Source organism: Sminthopsis crassicaudata, chromosome 2, assembly GCF_048593235.1.
Source record: "Sminthopsis crassicaudata isolate SCR6 chromosome 2, ASM4859323v1, whole genome shotgun sequence".
NCBI classification, from domain to species: Eukaryota; Metazoa; Chordata; class Mammalia; order Dasyuromorphia; family Dasyuridae; genus Sminthopsis; species Sminthopsis crassicaudata.
Window position 1 is genome coordinate 132,708,461 of NC_133618.1, and position 24,014 is coordinate 132,732,474.

General features: G+C 37.5%; 1 protein-coding gene and 1 pseudogene across 7 annotated transcripts in view; both read left to right on the forward strand.

The window, feature by feature from the left end:
• Positions 1–24,014, forward strand: part of LOC141554890 (triacylglycerol hydrolase DDHD2-like) — a 75,917-nt gene that overhangs the window by 29,126 nt on the left and 22,777 nt on the right. For 4 of the 7 annotated variants that reach the window (XR_012485998.1, XM_074287260.1, XM_074287262.1 and 1 more), the window contains exons 1-2: positions 20,450–20,569; positions 22,185–22,412. Coding sequence is in view for 6 of the 7 variants with exons in the window: in XM_074287260.1 (XP_074143361.1) it covers positions 22,193–22,412 (220 nt within the window). In the remaining variant the exon portion in view is untranslated. Of the gene's footprint in view, positions 1–86; positions 3,012–20,449; positions 20,570–20,987; positions 21,184–22,184; positions 22,413–24,014 lie in introns of those variants that run through there. The other 3 variants (XM_074287261.1, XM_074287264.1, XM_074287265.1) reach the window with 3 other exon arrangements.
• LOC141559183 (U6 spliceosomal RNA) lies at positions 4,978–5,076 on the forward strand (annotated as a pseudogene).

Genomic DNA, 24,014 nt, shown 5'->3' on the forward strand with positions numbered 1-24,014 from the left:
AATTCTTGTTTGTTAGGTCATAGTATAGATTGTGAGGTGGTGATGATGTTCATTTGCTTCAGAGGGCAGAATCCAGACTTTGCCCCTTTTCTGTCCTTTGCTTTGGACAGGTCACTCCCTTATACCAGCTTAGGGATGTGTTACTTTAAAATGATTGCGGGAGGTCCAAATCAGTTATTGGGGGGACCCTTCATTTGGCCTCCTGGAGGTAGTGTGGTTAAGATGGGGACTAAGAGACTTGGCATTGATGGATCCCTATTAAAACTAATTTCCCCCACTTTTTCCCTGCCTCCAAGGATCCCTCATACCCTCACAGCCAGCCAGAGCAAGGAGTGAGTCGGAACAACTTTTCCAGCGATGTCCATCAGTACGAATCCTCCTCGGAAACTATGAACAACAGTAGTCCGGACCTTTTCAGTTCCAAAGTTCAGTATAGTGCCCAACCCCAGATGTACGGTAACTCAGCCAGGAGAATTCCCAACAGTCAAGATCTGGCTTACAAAATGCCTGATGATCATTCATCTTCAGACGAAGGTCAACCACCAGGTATTAAAAAAATCACACAAGTGCTAGAGAAAGTCCAATATCTTGAACAAGAAGTAGACAAGTTTGTAGGGAAAAAGACAGACAAGACATACTGGCTTCTAGAAGAAATGCTAACCAAGGAGCTTTTGGAACTGGATTCAGTTGAAACTGGTGGCCAGGACACTATTCGACAGGCAAGAAAAGAGGCTGTTTATAAGATCCAGGCCATACTGGAAAAACTGGAAGAAGAAGCATTATGAGATGGATGTGCAACTAGTGCAAGCCTGTTATTAACTTGACCAAAGATCTCTTGATTTTGGTTAATTCTTGTCCCTTTGAAACTGCTGTTGATGATAAGAAGCAATAAATGCTGACTGTTCCTTCATTTAAAAATATTAAAAAAAAAAGTGGCAAAAGACTTGGAAGGACATTTTGGTTCCGAATTGTTTTCAGTTTGTTGTTTCAGACCAATGAATGTACTAGGAAACTCTGGAACCATCAGCTTTACCAAGTCAACCACTAGTTCTGAAGGCATCTAAGGATGTCTAGAGGCTTCTTTTCAGCAGAAGGGAAATTCACTTTATGTAACAGGCTTATCAGAACCAGGCCAGCGAAGCTGGATATAATCTGAAACAAACAGGCACTGTTTTTAAAGAGCTGGAGTACTTGTCTAATTTTGTATGTTGTGAAGGCTTTATAACACGCACTCCATGTGTAAATTATAATTTGGACTTGAGCCTCCTTGGGCCTGTCTTGTGTTGCTATTTATAGCTCCATAAATCTGGTCATGCAGATTGAAATGTATCATTCTCTATTTGGTGCACTCTGTAGTCATATGTTTAAAGTGACCATACAAGAGACCACATTGATAGCCTGTCAGTGTGGCATCTCTGAATATTAGTTAATATTTTTCCAGCTCTTGGAAATATTGCAATGTTTAGTGATATTCTTGATTGTGAATTGTTGTTCCCCTCTTCCCCTTATGTGCAAATCATCATTAGGTTGGAATTTTTGCCCATGAAATATAGTGTAGTGGAAGCAGAATTTGGATATGGCAATATTAACTTAGGAGTGAATGTGTTCACAAAAATTTTAATTTTTACATCTGAATGAGATTTGGGTGAAGATCTACTTTAAAATTACCTTTTTCACACAGTATAATTTTGTTTTCCACTACAACATATACATTTGCTGCTTCTGTATAGAGCACTATGATGACCACAGGTGAGACATGAAACATCACAGTGACTAAAAATAGTGACTGCAAGAAATAATAAACTTGATTAAAACATGATTGTTTGGTTAAAAGCACTCTTCACTCAAACTATTAATTTTGTCCTCAGTATTTCTGTGAACAGAATAAAATTCTGTTCAGTTTACAGCTATGAAAAATGAGTGTGAAAGCCAATTGTGAAAGTTTAGGAAGAGAATCAGCCATATAGCTAGAATGAGAATTTAAATGTTTTTCATATTCTAAAAATTATACCTGGTTATCCAATCTTGCTGAAAGCAAATTAATTGTATGGATAGGATTCACTTTTAAACAAAAGTCTTTAGCCACTGTTAGCTCAGTTATTCCTCAGCACCAAATTTCAGCAGGAAATGTTGAAAAAAAGATACCATCCATGGTGATTTGGGTGGTCTGCAGGGCTGTTTTTAAAAGAACTGTGAAATATGCTGATTTAATCATTTGTGATGAATTTCAGTATATTGAAAAACCTAGCTGTTTCTTAGCAGTGCTGCAGTGGCATTATGTAGGCGAACAGCCTCACATACATACTAAAAGGAAAACGTGGTTTTCTACCCTGCTATATGATGAGAAGGGTATTAGTTCATACCATTACTTGTAGTTTTGATGAGTGATTTTACCATTGGATGTACTGATAATTTATTTCAGGGCTATATATTTAGCTTCAGTTTAAAAACCTGACTGCAGACAACACTACAGAAAAGAGTCCTAAAGCTATGTTTAAGTTAATTCAGACATCATCTTAAGAATACAGTGAGTCGCCAGGGGCTAGAAGAATTAAATGATTCATTTCTTCCTTGCTGTAGCATGTGATGTACTATTTCCCCAAAGACTGGGTTTTGTGTAAGATGATTAGGATATTCAGGCAAATTCACAACTTGCTTGAATTAAAAGATGAACACCAAAATGTAAGCAGTGAATACAAGTGCAGGGGGGGGGGGGGGAAACTTAAGGTAAAAAAATTAAGCTAGTCGTTCTTTTAGTAACTAAGAAGAGATTGAGAGGTGATAATGGTGTCCCTGATTTATTGGGCTGGTTCAGCTTTTGGGAAGGCCAGTACTGACATGTTTATTTTAGAAAATTAAGAGTTTCCTTGAATGTTTGCATTAAAACCTGGGCTTGTTTTATATAAATTTTTTTTAAAGTTAGTTTTTGATGTCTGTGCCATATTCTGTTGGGTATCACTTTCACTTGAATCTTAAATAAAGTTACTCAGACATGGCTTATTAAATACAAATGAGTTTTCTTTATAATGAAATGGCTTCTTATTATTATAAGTACAAAACCATATAGGTAAATTCTTGGGAGAGAGGGAAACTTTACAGAAACATGTGGGGCAGAATTATACTTGTCTCTACATTGCCATTATTAAATTCTTCCAATGCAATTGCTGTAATGGACTAACTTAATTTGAATGCAGGCCATGTAGTTAGAAACATTGGAGAAAAATGCCCAGCCTGCCTGGTTTTTTTGTTTTTCTCTTTTGGGGATAAGAGAATAGGGCTTTTTTTCTAATGCTTTTACAGGTTTAATAAATCAACTTTTGATTGTCATTGTTAATGGAAGTAATAATCTAAAAATACCTTCAACTTTAGTTTTTGGAATATAAGCCAAACTTTAAGCACTTGTTAAATTCAGCAAAGTAGATTTTTTTTTTTTTTTTTTTTTTGTTACATATGAGTCACTAGCTCTTATAAAGGGTAATGGAAGAACATGTTAGGTATAAATTTGCTGCAGTATATTGTTCCTATTATGAACAATAGGAAACATAAGAAGTGGTTTAAAAGATTATGGACACTGACTTGAAAACCACTTAGGCATCAGATGGGGGGGTGGGGAGAAGAAGACCTCAGATAGGAACTGTCCAAGTGCTACTCTGGTATTTTCAGTATAGCCAGAACAGCATATTCAGTTAACTGTCCATAAGATCTATCTCTCTCTATCATCTACATATCTATATATCCATCCATCCATCCATAGGATATAGAGAAGCCTACTGATGAAAATTAAGAATACACAATAAGTAATAAGGAGACTTAGATTATAGTATTGGGTCTTAGCATGAACTAATAGTATGATATTAGAAGTCTTAGTTTCTATAAAGTGAAGCTGAACTTCACTTTAGACCAAACTTCACAAAGACTAAAGACCATGAGATGGGGCTACTAGCCTTTGTATAGTTTTGGCACATACATAGCAAAGAACAGATTTGGTTAGATGGGGAAAACAACATGATTGGTTACATCAAAGAAAGAGGTGAGCACCCACGTGGGGCTAGTGACCACCTCTGTCTATTATGAAATAATTAATTGATTTGTGGGACCTATCTGCATCTTGTAGTCTTTGGTAAGGGGTCACAACTAGCCGACTTGCTGTCTTATTGGAAGAAATACTTTTAATTACACACAGACAAGGATGGATGGAGAGCATATCTTTTGAGGATAGAAACAAGTTAACTTGTTAGACTTAACAAACATCTAAGAAGTGTCCGTGAGAGATGACAGCAGCTCTTAAATTAACTTTAAGCTAACTCAGAGGGAAAGCTAAATTTTTGAATTCAACTCAAAGACTTAGAAAAGTGGTTTTAGTGGTTTTAGCAGGTTCAATTATAAAAATCAATAAGGTATAAAATCAGTTACATTGTGGAATCAATGCAGTAAAAACCAGAGGTAAGATTAATTTTTATTTTTTCAATGCCAAGGAAGGCCTTGCATTCTGCAAATGTACTTTGGTGTCTTTTTTTAGAGAAATACTAGATTGAACAAGACTATAGGTATGATCTAATATAACAATTCATACACATATTTATCCTTTTAATCTAGAAGAGATGTGAAAAGCAAATATAAAAAGAAAATATCATTTACTCTAGTACAGTGATTTTTATGATCCTCAGGTAAATCTCCGGAATGGAAGCATGTAGTAGGGGAAAAATGAACCAGATTAGTAATTTGGGGGGAAAACTGGAAAAATAGGAACTTGAAAATTTGCAAAACACTCTATATATGTCATCTCATTTGATTCTTTCAATAACCTAGTGAAGTCCATATGCCTTATATACGTAGTGAGGCTCAAATTGTGACTAGCCCCAGGGTTACACAACTAATCAAATATAAGAGGGAGATTTGAATTCAGATTGTCCTAACTCTATATCCATCAACCCAGCCACTAAAAAGTATCTAGGTCTTTTTCATAGTGATTTAACCATGTTTGCTTCAGCAACATATACACTAAAATTGGAATGATACAGAAATTAGCACAGCCCTTGCACAAAGATGACATGCAAATTCTTTTTAGTGTTTTTTAAATTAAAGCTTTTTATTTTCAAAACATATGCATAGATAATTTTCAACATTCACCCTTGCAAAACCTTTTGTTCCAAATTTTTTTCCCCTTTCTCCATCCCCTCTCCTAGATAATAGGTAATCCATTGTATGTTTTAACATGTGCAATTATGCACAAGAAAAATCAGATCAAAAAGGAAAAAAATGAGAAAGAAAAAGCAAGCAAACAAAAAAGATGAAATACTATGTTGTGGTCCAACATGCAAATTCTCTCTCTCTCTTTTTTTTTTTTTTTTTTTGCTGAGGCAATTGGGGTTAAGTGACTTACACAGCCAGGAAGTGTTAAGTGTCTGAGGTCAGATTTGAACTCAAGTCCTCCTGACTTCAGGACTGGTGGTCTATAAACTGCACTAACTAGCTGTCCCTGCACTAACTAGATGCTCCGGACATACAAATTCTTGAAGCACAATGATTTAACCAGTTGACTTGCCATCATGCAGTGCCCTTGCATTTAGTGAATACTTGTTGATTTGATCACAACTGTCCATATCTTTTTTTTTTTTTTAATAGCTTTTTATTTATAAGATATATGCATGGGTAATTTTACAGCATTGACAATTGCGAAGCCTTTTGTTCCAATTTTTCCCCTCCTTCCCCTCATCTACCTCCCCCAGATGACAGATTGACCAATACATGTTACATATGTTAAAGTATTTTTTTTTTCCCCTGAGGCAGGTGGGGTTAAGTGACTTGCCCAGAATCACACAGCTAGCAAGTGTTAAGTGTCTGAGGTCTGATTTGAACTCAGATCCTCCTGACTTCAGGCTGGTGCTCTATCCACTGCGCCACCTAGCTGCCCCTTAAAGTATATATTAAATACAATATATGTATACAGTCTAAACAGTTATTTTGCTGTACAAAAAGAATCGAACTTTGAAATGGTGTACTCTTAACCTGTGAAGGAAATAAAAAATGCAGGTGGACAAAAATAGGGATATTTGGAATTCTATGTAGTGGTTCATAGTCATTTCCCAGAGTTCTTTTGCTAGGTGTAGCTGGTTCAGTTCATTATTGCTCTATTAGAATTGATTTGGTTCATTTCTTTGTTGGAGAGGGTCACATCCATCAGAATTGATCATCATATAGTATTACAACTGTCCATATCTTTTTTTTTATTAATTTTATAATTGTAACATTTTTGACAGTGCATATGCATAAGTAATTTTTTACAACATTATCCCTTGTACTCTTTTCTGTTCCGAATTTTCCCCTCCTTCCCTCCTCCCCCTCCCCTAGATGGCAGGCATTCCCATACATATTAAATATGTTATAGTATATCCTAGATACAATATATATGTGCAGAACTGAATTTTGTTGTTGTTGTTACAAAGGAAGAATTGCATTTGGGAAGGTAAAAATAATCTGGGAAGAAAAACAAAAAATGCAAACAGTTTACACTCATTTCCCAGTGTTCCTTCTCTGGATGTAGCTGATTCTGTCCATCATTGATCAATTGGAATTGGATTAGATCTTTTCTTTGTTGAAGATACCCACTTCCATCAGAATACATCCTCATACAGTATTGTTGAAGTGTATAATGATCTCCTAGTTCTGCTCATTTCACTCAGCATCAGTTCATGTAAGTCTTTCCAAACCTCTGTATTCATCCTGCTGGTCATTTTTTACAGAGCAATAATATTCCATAACCTTCATATACCATAATTTACCCAACCATTCTCCAATTGATGGGCATCCACTCATTTTCCAGTTTCTAGCCACTACAAAAAGGGCTGCCACAAACATTTTGGCACATACAAGTCCCTTTCCCTTATTTAGTATTTCCTTGGGATATAAGCCCAGTAATAGTATTGCTGGATCAAAGGGTATGCACAACAACTGTCCATATCCCCAGTGTAAATTATTCTGTAGTAATAGAGAAACATAAGTTGACTCGAATTTTGATTTAATTGGTTTGGAGCACTATACCAAGTATTGCACAGATCAGTCAACAAGCATTTGTTAGCTTTTACATGTCAGGCATAGTGCTAAGCAAAGTAGAAGCAAAAAGAAAGATTGTTCTACCCTCAAGGAACATATATTCTAATGGAGAAAGACAAAACTAAAACTGGAAATGGTGGAGGTGAAAGTACCTATATGTGTGTTGGGGGGAGAAGTGGAGCCCTGAGTTAAATGGAGTAAACATGACTAGCCTGGTTGCTTCCTTAAAATCCAGGAGGAGGTGATCAATCAGAGGAAGAAATTGCAAGAGCATTGGGATCATCCAGAGTGAGAAGATAGCAAAGGTGAGGTGGATCTTTTAGCTGCAAATCAAACATCTTCCAAAGTAATGGGAACTAAGTGACTTCATATTTAAAATAGGTTAAAAATAATCTGTAAAGAGTTGTCAGTTGAATATGGAATCTGAACAGTTAGTTATTAAACATTAGTAACAATATTTAGGTCGTATTGACTTGTAACTGTCATAGTTCATGAAATCAATAACGACAAGACTAATAAGCAAAACCACTACATCATCGTTTCTTCTGAGATGTCTATGAATGGTTTTGTAACACTGAATTACTAAAAGCTAAGGTTGACCAGGGATAATATACTAATGGTTAGACTCTAAGATTGGTGAAAACAGCCTTAAGAATTTTTTGTCCACTCCTTTAAAAAAAAGTTTTTCTTGATGGTTTTTGTTTCTTACATCAATTTCCCCCAGTTTTCTACTCCTGTCCCCTCTCAGAAAGCCACCCCATATAACAAATAGCATCTTTTAAAGATGGAAAACAAAGTGGTGGAGGAAGAATCAGCACAACTATTTAATACATTTGTAATTTTGCTACATTCAGTTTTTTGGTGAATAGTTCTTGCAGTTATTATCTAAGACATGTATATTGTTATCTTGGTTCTGCATATTTCATTTTGCATCAGGTATTTTTTTGAGTAATTTTTTTTAATCTGAAAAATTCAAGATTTTATCAATAAAGAGAGAGAACTAGACCATTTTTATTAATTCCCATTAACAAAAGAAAGCAATTATGCACTTATGTAAGCCAGAAGCACAAGCCTTAGAATCATATCTAAAGAACACTCATTTTTAACATACTCAGTAAAGAATCTACACAGAACACCAAACCAAATCACATTAGGAAATTTAAAAGTAAATTTCTCACCGGGGAAGTGAGACTAAAGCATCTTTGTAGAACTGTTGTTGGAATAAATACACCATGAAAGAAGTGTGTTTCCCTTCACATGAAGGGAAAGGGGAATAGTTTTTCTTTTTCTTTTCCTTTTTTTTTTTTTTTTTTAAATGCTAAATAAAACCTTAAAAGATTTCAAGAAGGGAAAAATAGACTGAAAAATAAAGGCCCTGAGCAAAAAAGAAAAATCAACAGAGGATATGAAGGAAAATAAAAAGGAAGTAGTAAATTTAATTATATTTAAATTAAAATACCCAAACATTCTTTGATTAACTTTCTTAAATATTAAAAGATTACAAATTTTTCTAAATATTACAAAACAATTAAATTCATGCCTAGTGGATCAGAATCCTATGAAATTCTATGAAAGCCTAGGACATCAAGATATTCTAGATTTCTTCAAAAGAGATTTTTTAAAAAAGTGAACAAATTAGAAAATTCTAATGCCAAAACTTTGGGAAAATGTAAGTTAAAGGAATAATATTGAAAGAACACTTGATTTTTATACATGCAAAAACTAGGCTCTGGAGCAGAACTGAGAGAGACAACTTAGGGATCATAAGTCTCCAGAAGTATATAAACCTTGAACTATAATGCAGAAAATAATCAAGGAAACTTAAGAATTTCTGAATTAAAAAAATAAAACCTGAATTAAAGAACCTATTGGTCCTTATCTAATAAAAAGAAAACAAGACAAATAAACTAAAAAGCTGTATCTCAAGCTCCAAGACACACAATAGTTAAGTTTAATGATTTCAATAACAACAAATTCTGTAAGCAACCAGGGAGAAAATGATCTAAGGACAACCAAATAGCACAAAACTATTTTTCCCCATTAGAAATGCTGAAAGAGAATGGGGAAAATATATACACATATAAAAGATCTTGAAAAGACATAGTAAAGGTAGTCTAATTTATCAATGATAAAGAAGAAACATTTGAAATATTCTGAGGGTAAGGGAGATATGAACATATCATTTTTAAAATTTATAGCTTTTTATTTACAAAGCATATGCATGGCAATTTTTCCAATATTGGTCCTTCTGTTCCAGCTTTTTCCCTCCTTCCCCCCACATCTCTCTCCTAGATGGTAGGTAGACCAATACATGTTAAATATGTTAAAGTATATTCTAAATGCAATATATGTATACATGTTTATACAGTTAGAAGATATCATTTTACTTGATAACATCCCAAACAAGTAGAAACATCAAGAAAGTAAATAAATACAATTACTAAAGAAATAATTGTATCAGTTCATTTAGCTTACATTTTTACGCCACAGTAATAGTCCATCATATTAATGTATCATAATTTGTTTATCCATTCTCCAATGAGGTATCTATGCTGTTTCTAATTCTTTACTTTCACATAAAGAGCTACTTTAAATATTTTGGTGTATTTGGGGACTTTTTTTCTAATTAATGGCTTCTTTAACTATACAGGGGCAGCTAGGTAGTACAGTGGATATAGCACTGGACTTGGAATCAGGAAGACTCATGTTCATGAGTTCAAATCCCACTTCAGACACTAGCTATGTGATCCTGGGCAAGTCATTTAACCCTATTTGCCTCAGTTTTCTCATCTGTCAAATAAGCTAGAGAAGGAAATGGCAAACCACTCCAGTGTCTTTGCCAAGAAAACTCCAAATTTGGTCAAGAGTTGGATATGACCCAACAACAACAACAACAACAGTAATAGAATTTCTGGGCCAAAAGGCTTGCATTAATTTAGTCACTTTATTTGCATAATTCCTAATTGCTTTCCAAAATAACTGTACCATTTCACAACTCCACCAATAATATTAGTATACCTATCATCTCATAGTCTTTCCAGCAGTTCACCCTTCTTAATCCTTGCCTATTTGCTCAATAGGCGGTATCTAGTTTAAAGAATTTGAACATATAAAAGGATCATTTTAAAAATGTTATTTAATTTTATTTTTAAAACTTTGGCTTTTAAATTTTTTTTCTTTCTCCCTTATTTCCCTAAGACAGCAAGAAATTAGATACAGATTAAATAGATGCAAAAACCACATATTTAAACATTTTTAAATTTAAACATTTTCATATTTGTCATGTTGGGCAAGAAAAATCAGAACAAAATACTATGTTCCAATTCTTATTCAGTCTCCATAGTTCTCTTATTGTGTAGTGTGGTTCTGCTCCTTCTCCTTGTTCTGCTCACTTCACTCAGCATAGTTCATGTAGGCATTTCCAGTCTGTTCATCATTTCTAATAAAATAATAATATTCCATTATCTTTATTTAGCTATTCCACAATTGATAGGCCTTCACTCAGTTTCCAGTTCCTTACCATTATAAAAAGGACTGCTACAAACATTTTTGCACATTTGGGACCTTTCCCTTTTTTATTATCTCTTTATGATACATGCTTTATCAAAGGGTTTGCACAGTTTTATAGCCCTTGGGGCATAGTTCAAATTGCTTTCCAGAATGGTTGGATCATTTCATAACTCCACCAACGCTGTATTAGTGTTCCAGTTAAGAAGAATCATTTCTATGACCTGTAACCTACCTTTTCAAACATGGAAATCTATAACAGATAATTTTGAAATCAAATTGCTGAAAGGAATTAAAAGGTCACTTTGATTTACAGGGGGCAACGTCATTTAGCAGACTGAGTGCTAATTTCAATTTGACAAGCATTATAAGTGCTTAATAAGAGTTAGGCAAGAGAGGAAGTGTGGGGTGGTGATAAAGGGCTTTAGAATTAGAAATGCCATTACTGGCATTATTGCCTCTGACATAACATTGTTAAGACCATGGGCAAGTTATTTAAAATACTCAAGCAACCCTGAGGCCATATCTTAGAGATGAAGTGCTGATATAAAGCAACTAAGAGTTTCAGGACTAGAAATTCCCACCAAAAGTGAAATCTAAACACAAATCCCGGCCCCTAACCTAAAAAAAAAACAAATACCAGGTATAGTGTTTGGCAAACAAAGACAAAAATGAAATCCTGCTCTGAAGAAGCTTTGAGCTACTTAACCTTTGAGTTACACACTAGTAAAATTCTAGACTAGGGAATTCTGGGGTTTTAGAACCCTTTGGAGGACTGGTAAAACTACTTAAAAGCATAAAATATATAATATGGTAAAGGAAACCAGTTATATTAATATTGAAATTATTGAAATATCTTTCAAAGTTCATGGACTCTCAGTTAAGAACTTCTCGGCTAGATGATCTTGGTATTATTTACTTTAAGTGAGGTAAGGTCATTATAAACCATATACATTATATAATTGGGTTTTTCATTTTCAGTGAAAGGTACTACCTTTGAGAAGGGTACTACCCAGATTGATAATAATTATTTAAGACCTCACATGTCTACAACTAAGGAATATAGGAAGCTCCTCTGGGGAGGGTGGGGGTGCCACCAGGATGCTTAAGAAGGGATGAACTGACTTTGCTCAGAAACTGCAGGTTAAAGCTTTAATGCTCTATAGTGGTGACCTCCAGCCAGTAAGTGACCACTGCCCTTCCAGACTGGGAAAAATAGGGACATGTAGCCCTCTGCATGCACCCCCCCCAGCCCTGTTTATAGCTTGTTATAGATAATAATATTACCAAGTTATGGCTTGGTGCACAAAAGACTGAAAAAAACAAATTAGGGATTTTGTTCTAGATGGATTTTGTCACTAACTTTGATTAAGTGATCTTAAGTAAATCATTTTCTCTATCTAAACCTTAGTTCCTCTTCCCTTGTAGCTTTAAAATTCTGTGATTATATATATCATTAAGTCTCAATAGATGGAGCTCTTGTGATTAATAAAAATATGCCAGCATGAACAGAAATGTATTTAGAACTCCAAATTCAAGCAATTCATAGTAGTGCATAAATTCTCTCCCAGAAGTGAGCCTAGAAATTTTTGAATCCTATGCTAATAAAGACAGTTGGTGAGTCATTTCAATAGTGTCTGACTCTTTGTGAGCCCAATTGGAGTTTTCTTGGCAAATGCAAACCACTGGAGTGGTTTGTCATTTCCTTCTCCAGCTCATTTGACTGATGAGAAAACAGGCAAACAGAATTAAGTGATTTGCTCAAGATCATACAACTAGTAAGTGTCTAAGGCCAGATTTGAACTCAGGAAAATGAGTTTTCCTGACTTCAGGCTTAACACTCTATCCACTGCACCATCTAACTGCCCTAATAAAGATTTAAAGGAACTATAATTTCATTGATGTGAGTATTATCTCCACCAAAACAACCCAGGGTCATTTCTATTCTATTCTATGTGGGACATTAAAGGACTTTGTAATTTAAACAAAAATAAACAGTTCTCTTGATAAAGTTAAAAGTTTAATAGTTTAAAAACTTTAATAGTTTAGTAGTTTTAAAAGTTAAAGTTTTAAACTGAACCGGAAAACAACTAAATGCTTAAGTTTATGTGCCTACTATATTCCTAAAGTGGAAATGATATTGGGCAGGTAGAAAAGATGATCATGATTTCCATTTCTGTATTATACTTTCTTGTATAGCAAACATAATAAACAACCCTATATTTCTACTTTCAATATTTTTATTTGGCATATTTGAATATAGCAGAACATGTCCATTATTTTGATTATCCAACATCCAGTTAACATTAGGCACCCATGATTTGTAAACAGAAATATGAATACAACATAATTCTTGACCTCAGGAATTTGTTATCTAAAATCATCATCACTTTTTACTTAAATGTGTTGTGTTGCTGCCCAAGGTTTGTTTTTACATTCTAGATCCCTAAATTTTCCATAGCAGAACACATCCCCATTATTTTATCTCTACACTCCAGCCTTTTTTTTTTGGGTGTTGATGTTAACTTTAATTAAGGGACATACTGTCAGTTAGGGGCTATTAGGAAATAGAAGTTCAGAGAATAAATGACACCTCCTACTAGCTCTTCCTGAAGGGTGATTCCTCAAATAAGGGCACATTTTATTATAGCTATCCAAGTTGGATAAGGAAACATTTTCTCTTAGTTCTTAAAAACTTTTCTACTGAGCATGATCTCAGATTATAACCTGAGTTATTTAATATATCTGAACCTTGCTTTTCCACGTGTATAAATCCAGATACCAACACTAGAACTACATACTTGACAAAGCTGTGGGCAAATTTAAAACCTAGAGAAATTTAAATATCCTTCCACTAAAACTCTACTTTGAAGCCTCATAATGACTTGACAGTGGGATACTGGGATTCCTTAAGGAATATATGATAATTATGGAAAGATGAGAATTGCACATTCTTAACATATAGGATTAACTCATCTAGGGGAGGGAGTAAGGGAAAGGGAGGGAGAAAAAATTTGAAGCACAAAGTATTGCAAGGGTGAATGTTGAAAATTATTTATGCATGTTTTTAAAATAAAAAGCTTAAATAGATATACATATATATATAGAGAGAGAGAGAGAGAAAGAAAGAGAGAGAGAGAGAGAAAGAAAGAGAGAGAGAGAGAAAGAAAGAGAAAGAAAGAGAGAGAGAGAGAGAGAGAGAGAGAGAGAGAGAGAGAGAGAGAGAGAGAAAGAGAGAAAGAAAGAGAGAGAGAGAGAGAGAGAGAGAGAGAGAGAGAGAGAGAGAGAGAGGAGCGAGCCAGGAAAACAAACCTGGCAGACCCTACCAAACCTGAGCTTTAAGATGAATGTCAGTTAATGGACTGTGAACCTGGGTCCAGGTAGCCACCCAAGTTCAAAAAGATCATTATCACAGGTAGAAAATCTCACAAATACTATTGATTAAGGATGGAGGGGGCACATATAATTGCCAAAATTCTTTTCAGTCTTGAAGGATCTGAAAAGGAGAGGTGAGCTGCATAACCTTAAAATTTAAGAGCTGTCAGGAATAATATTTGTTCCTAATAGACTCCAAAAACATTAAGCACTTATTACATATAAATTGTGGTAGGGACCAAGTTATAAAGGCAATAATGAAAACGAGTCCCTAATCTCAGGAAGTTAATATTCTAGTGGAAAGGTTTCAAAGTTTTTGTATTCCATAAGTCACAAAAATCTTATGAAATAGGTATTTCAATATTACTTATTATTATTACAATATTATTATTACTTATGAAACAGTCTTTCAGTATTACTTTGGGATCTCTTGTTATTTTGGATTGTTATCTATTAAAAAACTATATCCTGATTATTCTCCCACAATACCACAGACAGTACATACAAATTCTAATTTAAAAATTCATTTAGTTTAGGCAGAATAAGAAAGTAACAGGGAAATGAGTCAGGTAATGCATATTCTTGCCAAATCTCTTTCATATCTACTGGGAAATAACACTCAAATTTTCATTTAATCACTGCCTCACCTCCTTTCGTGAAAGATTCATAGCACTGGTGGGGAAGCTTAGAGTCTAGGGCTAATTTGTCTGCCTCCAGTCTCTTTCTCCATCCATAACCTCAATAGATTGAGGATAGTAGATTGCAGGCTGCTAAAGCTTCTCACCACGGCCTTGGGATCATTATAGCTTGACTAGCCTTTGTTTAAGGAGACTTCAGAAGCTCCTGTGGTATTTTTCTTGAACCCATAACTCCGCTTTTCTGCTCCATCCTTTGGTCTTCTTAATCCATGCATCTGCTCACAAATTGCTATTCCTCATAGATATTCTGTCCTTCCAAAGTGCCCCCCACTCCACATTTTTGTTACCCTAAATTCCTAGTTGAGATTCTAACAATCCTTCAAGAATTTGTGATTTTGGTAGTTATATATTCCGACTTTAATGGATAGTTTCTGTGAGATTTTCTACTTGTGATGATAATCTTTTTGAACTTGGGTGGCTACCTGGAACTAGGTTCACAGTCCATTCCTGACATGCATCTTAAACCTCGGTTTGATAGGATCTGCCAGGGTTTCTGTTGTCCTGGCATATATTCCTTAAGGATCTCATTACCAAGTCATTATGAGGCTTCAAAGTAGAGTTTTAGTAGAAGGATAAAATTTAAACTTCTCTAGGCTTTAAATTTGCAAAACATTTTGCTCACAGTTCTATCAGTAGGTAGTTCTAGTGTTAGTATCTGCATTTATACATGTGGAAAAGTGAGGTTCAGAGATAATTAAATAACTTGTCTGTACATGTTCACATAGTCTAGTGCCAGAATCACACACTCTCTGTCTGTCTCTCTATAGAAGTAAAACTAGGACATGACATTCATGTTCTCTCCTAAGGAGTAGACAGTCATGAGATGTGAAACTTCTGGAGCTATGCTATTTGCAGATGTCCTGATATATATTTCACATGGTTAATCTGTTAAGTGCTTTAAGAGAAAAGGACCTCATCTCTTCTAGGTCTTTAGGATCATGTCAAGTAGGAAGAGACCTTAGAAATCTACTATCCTTTTATCTGTTTTATTGCTGAAAAAAACATGTTATCTGAACCCTTGCCCTAGTGAGAAATAGCCTAGCCAAGAGGGTGCTTTATTACATTTTCTAAGAAATCATGGACTACTGTGTAAGGGAGACAATACTGGATTAAAAGTCAGGAATCTGGGTTCTAATATAGTCTCTGACAATCTAGTTGCATTGAACAGGCATAATTCATTTTAACCCTCAATTTCAATTTTAAAAAGATTTTTATTAATGTTATCTTTTGGGGGTGGGACCATTCCTCCTCTTCAAGACTGAACCATGCCTTTTAATAAAAAATAAGTGAAACATCTGAGACAGCTGACAATATATCCAATATTCCCTAGTAATCTCCTACCGACTGTGAAGAGGAAGCAGGGATATACTAGAAATGTTTAACAACTAGCTTTCTGGAGAGGGGAGGGCTGAATGTAGGCTGGGCACTCTTTAAATTTAACCTACTTCATTAACATTGTCTCCATCACTTTGGTAAATCCAAAACATCAGCAAAAAATAAATCTAGTCCTGTTTTGTAAGATTTCTGATTTCCAAGGTGTATATTCTTATACTAGGAATTTCACAATGTGCTTACTATATCTAGTTGACTTTAGCATACCTGTGGGAGGAAAGTAAGTTTTATCTATTCTTTAGGTTCAAGGATGGTTTTTCAAGAGAGATAACTAGTGGCTGGAGTCAGAAAAACCTGATTTCAACTCTTTCTTGCAATACTAATTGTGTGACTCTGGGCAAGTCACTTAAATTTGCCTCAGTTTCTCCATTTTTCAGATTATGATGGGTGAAATCTAAAATATCAGGGAAATCAAGCTTCTGAGCATATCAGTTGATTAAACAATGCATGCCAATTGCATAATAAATAGGGATTAGATCTCCTCAGCTTGGCACTGGGCCCCAAAAACAGGAAGAAAGAGATTTTTATGTATTAAAACAGTCAATAGGATATACACCAGAATATAGGATTAGATAATCTGATTTTTATTTGGAGGACAAATTAGGAGTTTTTTGAGTTTTAGAAGAGAGAAGAGTGAACAGGTATAATTCATTGAAATCAGAAAAAGAGATGTCATATTACTCTTCAGGTGCCTATATTCAAGTCAAAGGAAGAAGGAAATAGTAAGTGATGAACCAGTATGGGGCCAGTTTTTCAGATAAGACATATAGGTTGCTTGAGATGTATAACTGTGAGAAAACTTGTGTCAATCTTTGGATCTAATTGGATTTCTGTTCAGCATAACCTAGATTTGTAGTTGAGTCTCTAAGCAACAGATAGAGGAGGTCTAGCTTCCCAGCTTTGCAGAGCTGGAGGTTCAAACAATACAATAAAGTTTTTTGGGGTGATTATATAATAATTCCCATTATTATTATGTTATATGTAATTATATGAACTATATCATATTATTATAAGAATATACAATAATTCTCATAATTGAATCAAGTTTTCTCACAAGACAGAAGTTGGACTAGATCCATTACTGACTAGAAAAGAGGCTGATCTAAATGATGGACAGAAACAACTACACCCAGAGAAGGAACACTGGGAAGTGAATGTAAATTGTCAGCACTACTGTCTATCTACCCGGGTTACTTATACCTTCGGAATCTAATACTTAACGTGCAAAGAGAAAATTGGATTTACACACATATATTATATCTAGGTTATATTGTAACACATATAAAATGTATGGGATTGCCTGTCATCTAGAGGAGGGAGTAGAGGGAGGGAGGGGATAATTTGGAAAAATGAATACAAGGGATAATGTTATAAAAAAAATTACTCATGCATATATACTGTCAAAAAATTTTATAATTATAAAATTAAAAAAAAAAAAAAGAAAGGAGGCTGATCTAGATCCAGAATTGAGTCACAAGGTAGAATCATTGTGGTTTACTCAATTCTTATAATTCCCTCAGATGAGGATAATAATAGCACCTGTCTCCCGGGATCATTGTGAACATAAAATGAAATATTTGTAAATCTCTCTGCAAACCTTAAAATGCTATATAAATGCTAGCTAGTATGATTACTGAGTTTATGCCTTTACTTTTACTGGCCTTTTCATTCATATATTGTCATTTTGTTTTTGCTTTTTTAGCTTTATACCAGTTTCTAGACATTTTTCTGATTTTTGTCTGAGTTTCTCATACTCATTTCTTAGTATACAATATTCAGTTATGACAGGTACTCACTTTTTTCCTGTTCTTTGTTACAATGAAGGGTGGGACTATAAATAATTTCACATACATTGGTCCAAGGTCTTTGACTTCCTTGGGATATTAGGCCAGTAATTAGACCCTGGATTAAAGGGGAAGGCAAGTTAGTCACTTTTCTAACATAGTTTCAAATTGATGTCTGGAGTGGTTGTATTAATTCTTGTTTTGCCTCAGTTTTTTTTAGTCTTTACTCTTGTTTTGTCATCTTTGCCAATTTGTCAGTTTCTCATTAAAATGAGAGAGACAGAGGCGTATGGGCCTACATGAGCTCCAAGATGCCTTCCAGCCTTAAACCATTTATGTGAAAACAAACCTCAGTTCAACAATGCAAACCTTATTTAGTAGCACTGTGAGAATGTGAGCTATCTAAATTCAACAAATTATTTTTGAATCGTATTTATGTTTGCATATCGTTTGCTTGTTGTCTCCCCCATTAGATTGTGAGGTCCTTGGGAACAGGGCCTGCCTTTTGCCCATCTTCATATCCTGCTTAGCCCAGTGCCAGACACATAGTAGGGACTTACAGCTTCCTGGTCACTTTGAATTATTTCAATTCCCTGAGACAAAAGTATCTCTACCAATGCAGCATCACACCTGTTCTCATTTAAAAGAGCCTGCAGGAGGTACTGAGAGATAACTGTGATGGTTAACATGATGTGGGTCAGGTGATCTTCCTGACAACAAGGCTAACTCCCTAACCATTATTCCATAGTTTTTTAAATAAACATGGTTAAAGCCTAAAGATGTCAGAACCCTGAATGAGAGCAGGCATTTCTATGTTAATGGAAGCACACTAGGAGGGCAAATAATTCAGTCTGGCTCACCACTTTGATGCATGGGAAATTGAGGGGACATTGGCCATTCCCATCCTTATTCAGTTTCTCATGTCTCCAGTTGCTGACTGCTACTCTTACTGTGTGGTACTGAGGTTGTGGCGTCGTTTCTGAAAGAATTCAGACTCAAAACATCTCCAGATCAAGCATGGGTATTTATTAGAGCATTTACTTCTGGTAAGAAGTTTTTTGAGGATTGTGGCACCTCTTACCAGAAGTAAATGCTCTAATGGTGGCAGCTCAGCAGAATAGGGATTATAGAGAAGGGAGCAGGAAAACTGGAGAGTCCAAGATGAGGTTTTGCATACATTTAGACTATCTCAGATGACTAGCATGGGAAAAGTCCTTTTGTTTCAGTAATCAGGATTCTGGGGCTGGGGCCAGCTAGAGATGTTGTGAAAAGATAAAGGGTCCTTTTGTTCTAATGGAATCCATGAGAGACAGTGACAGAGTTCTTGGGGCTGGGGCAAGAGCTGAGATTCTATCACTACCATCATTCTCCATTCCGGACTGTACACTTTTTCCTCTTACCTTCTTTTCCTCGTGCTCATATATTAACCCAGTTAGAAAAGTGTCAAGAAAACAGACATTAATACATTGTTGGTGAAGTTGTGGAACTGATGCTGGAGAGCAATTTGGAACTATGCCCAAAGGGCAATCAAATTGTGCTTACTGTTTGGCCCAGCTGCCACCGGCCTGCATCCCAATCTTAAAGGCGGGAAAAAGACTCACATGTGCAAAAATGTTTGTAAGCACCTCTTTTTTGTGGTGTCAAGGAATTGTGGGTACCCATCAGTTGGGAAGTGACTGAATATATGAATGTTATGGAATACTATTTTTCTATATAACCATCAGCAGAATGATTTCAGAGACCCGGACAGACTTGCATGGATTGATGCACATTAAGAGCAAGACTGTGTGATGTTCAACAGTGACAGATTTAGCTCTGATCAGCTACTCAGCGATCCAAGGCAATTCCATAAACTTTGGATGGAAAATACCATATGCATCGAGAGAGAGAACTATGGAGATGGAAGGCCGATCGAAACATAGCATTTTCACCTTTTGTTTTGTTTTCCTTCTACTTTTTTCCTTTCCTGCAGTTTTTCCTTTTTCTTATTTTTCTTTGCCAACATGACTCATATAGAGACATGCAAAAAATGAACGTACATTTAAAACTAAAGTTCACTTTTAAGTAAAAAGAAGGGTGAGTATTCCTGCTCCCACTTTCTTGGAGCAGGCATTTTAATCTCACTGTGCCTCAGTTTTCGTGTCTGTAGCAGCCGGGCCCTATCCTTTCACATGGCTTGGGGAAGACTGTGCACGGGGAGTCCAAACCCCGCCTTGGTGCGGTGGAGGCTCAGCGAGGAAGGCTCCTTGCCCAAGGCCACAGAGCCGGCTGGTGACGGAGCTGAAGTAGAACCCAGAGCTCCGAGCTCTCCGGGGAATGTGGGTTTGGGATTCCTGCCCTTCTCCACCTGGGGGAGGGCTTGGGGCTTTCCGGGGGGGAGCTCCTGCTCCGGTACTCTCTCTTCCCTCCCTCCTCTTTTTCCTTCTCCTCTCCCTCCCACCTCCCCTCGTGCCCGAATCCCCTCAGCTCTCCACAGCTTCTCCCGCGAGCTCCACCCTCAAGTCTCGCGACACGTGCCGCGCACCCCGAGGTCCCCCTCCCTCCGAGCCCCTCTGCTGCTGGGGGCGGGGGAGGAGGGAGGAGAAGGTAGCCTAGGCTGCGCCTCGGAGAGAGAGCGGAGGCGGGGGCCGGGGTGGGCCCGGGATCTTCGCGCGAGCGCCGCCCTCCCTCCTCGCCCAGAGTCTCCGCCTAGCCTCGGGGGAGGGGCCGTGGGGCTGACAGGCCGGGCCAGCCCAGGCTCGGGACTGAGGCCGGGAGAAGGTGAGTGTCCTGGGAACTCGGTGCGGAGCGCGGGGGTCGGGGCGGGCTGGCGCGGGGCTGGCTCGGAGTGGAGCGGCGGGATGGGAACGCAGTCTCGAGGCGGGGACGGGCTGGGCCCGAGGGGCCTCGGGTGGTGGTGCGGCTCCCGGCCTCCCTCCAGCCCCTCCGCTGTCATCGCCGCTCCTGCAGTCCCCGGAGGGATGGGGTGGGGGTCCTGGGGATCAGGCCCGCGAGGAGAAGGGGGAAACGGAGGTGATGTTTCACTCCCGGGCCGCGACCCCCAGGGTCACGGAGTCAGGCCGCGGGAGCGCCCGGAGCAGAGCTGGTGTTGAGGAAGGCAGGGACCTTCGTGGGAGGCGTCGGGGGCCCCGGCTCCTCCTCCCAGTCCCCAGTCCAGCCCTGACGGAGGAGAAGCAGCGTTAGCGGGGACCCGGGATCCAATTTCCTCTCCTCAAGCCCTGGGGCAAAGCCTCAGCACAGCCCCTCGGCCTCCTAACGGGCAGAGTGGCGATAAAGGTCCTTTGCCCCGGGCGCCCAGACGGGATGCCTGAGGATAAAACGCGGAGCTGCGCGTCCCGGCGCCCGGTGCCAAACAAGGCTCTCCGTGAATGTGGGCGAGTGTCAGGGGCGCCTTCCCTGAGATGGTGGCTTTGCTTTCTAAAATGGTGGCCTTTCCCGAGTGATTCTGCCGGGGCGGGAGAGAGGGAGGGAGCAGAAAGGGCGGTGGGCCGGGAGCCCCCGCCACCCCCGGCCCTGTGACCCGGCCTCCGGGGTCGCTGGCCAGCCCACGGTTTTAGGGAGTGCTCTTCCCGCTGGGCTCCTTTGCGGCTAAAATGCATCGTGGAGAATGTAGCCAAGTCAGCCGGGAGGTCTGGGGGTATTAAAGGAGGCTTACCTGGGGCAGGCTTAAAACTTGGCCTTTTCCGCCCTCCGAGATCCTTCCAAATCGGGTCGCTTTGCATGGAAAAAGCTGGTTCTTCCTGTGGCTTTAAATTGACCTCAAAGTTCTTGATCAAACCAGACTGAAATTCTGCTATTCACTGTTTTGTTGCAACCCGGTCTAGATCTTGTCTGGCATACGGTCCTGGCCTCCGGTAATTTATCCGCTTGTCTAACAAATTGTGCTTCTATGTGCTTGATCCATCTTTTTTCCCCCAATCATGCCCCCTGGTGGGTGCCTCTTCCTTCTGCTCCGATCTGATCCTTCCACTTCTCTTTGCTGGGAGGTTTTCCTCCTTTTGAGGGGGAGCTTGGTTTCTGCTCCTTGAGGGCAGAAACTCTTTGCTGGGACTTACATCACCAGCATTATCATTGCTAGTAAGTGCTTGATAAATGAAAATTAATAAACTAGATAGTAAATGCTTAATAAATGTTTGTTGCTTTGTTTTATCTTTTTGAGGAAGAGTGGGGAGCACAGGGCTAGCCAGTTAATTGACATACTATAAATATTTTAATACCTGAAGAAGTTAACTTGTAAGTTGGTTTTTAGTTGTACTTATATTGTCCTTTTGCACAGATAACTCCTCCCTACAATAAAACGGACACATCTCTTCACCATTTCTAATGGCAAATGTGAAATTATTTCCTTAAGTCTTTTCTTTTCCTTGCCTTTTAGAGAACACAATGTCAGCTGAGGGACGGCAGCAAGAACAGTTGTCCCAGTCAGATCTCTCCCCATCATCCAATTCATCTAGTTCCTTTGAGATAATAGACATGGATGCTGCTAGTTTGTATGAGCCAGTGTCTCCTCACTGGTTTTACTGCAAAATAATAGATTCTAAAGAGACGTGGATTCCTTTCAACGCTGAAGATTCCCATCGGCTAGAAGAAGCTTATGGTTCTGGTAGGCAGAGTGTGATGGCTTTTAGTAGAAATAAAAATTCTTATTTATTTAGCTCTTTTCAGTTTTGAATCATAAGATCACAGAATCTCAGAGCTGGAAGAGACTTCACATGTCATTTAATCTTAATTTGTACCTGAACTAGAAATTCCTCTTATAGAGTGTTTGAAGAGTTGTCACCTCATCCAGGGCTTCTTAAACTATTTTTTTTTTCTTTTTTCTGAGGCTGGGGTTAAGTGACTTGCCCAGGGTCACACAGCTAGGAAGTGTCTGAGACCAGATTTGAGCTCTGGTCCTCCTGAATTCAAGGCTGGTGCTCTATCCACTGCGCCACCTAGCTGCCCCTTTAAGCTATTTTCTACTCTCAATCCCTTTTCACCTGAGACATTTTTACTTGAATCTGGGTATATAGGCATATAAAATAGGTATATAAATTAAACATTTACTGGCCACCTCCACATTCAGTTATAAGACCTGATATGGGGTTGTGAACCACAGTTTAAGAAGCTCTTAAAGACCTCCTTTGAGAAGGAATTTTGAACATTTTAAAACAGTCTCTTCTAATCTTGGATAGTCCTAATGGTTAGGAAGTTTTCCTGAATATTGAGCCTAAATTTGCCTCTTTGCAATTGCTTATACTTATTTTTGCTAGTTTTGTACTTTAGACATGAATGAAACAAATTTCATCCTTTTTCTACACAGTAACTCTTCAGGTACTTTAAAACAGTGTCACTGCCCCCTCAAATCAGCTTTAGTTAAACATCTTCATTCACTTTCTTCCACTGATCCTCAAATGGCATGTTTTTTTTTTTCCCCAAGACACAAATATTTATTTATTTATTATTAACAGTTATTTTATTTTTTTTTTTATGGCTTTTTATTTACCAGATATATGCATGTAATTTTACAGCATTGGCAATTGCCAAACCTTTTGTTCCAATTTTTCCCCTCCTTCCCTCCACCCCCCTCCCTCAGATGGCAGGTTGACCAATACATGTTAAATATGTTAAAATATAAATTAAATGAAATATATGTTTACATGTAAATGGCATTGTTTTTAACTTCCATTATGCTAGGTATCCTTGACTTCTCATTTTCCAGTTTATCAATATTTTTTCTGTAACTCTAAATGTGATCTGACCAGGTCAGATTTAAGCCAGGACTGTTACTTTTCTTATTCTGGGAAGTATTATTCTGTTACTGCACATAAAATCATATTAGTTTTTTTTGGCTGCCATCATGTTATTTTTACTTACATTGAGGTTGAATAATATACAATATTGAAATTGATAAATCTTTTTTTTACCAAAGCTATGTCTAGATATATATCCTCCATTTTGTGTTTTTGCAGTTGGTTTTCTAAACCCAATGGTAGGATTTTATATTTACTCCTATCAACTTTTTTTTTTATTAGATCCAGTCCATCATCTAATCCTAAAATCTAATTTTTAAAATTTTCAGTCTTGTAATTATTTGTTAGCTGCCCAGTCCTGCCCAGTAGTGTTCCATCTGCAAAGCTGATATAAGTATTCCCTCCATAGCTTTACTTAAATCACTAATAAAATATTGATCAAAACCAACAGTGGTTTACAAAGCATTTTCCTC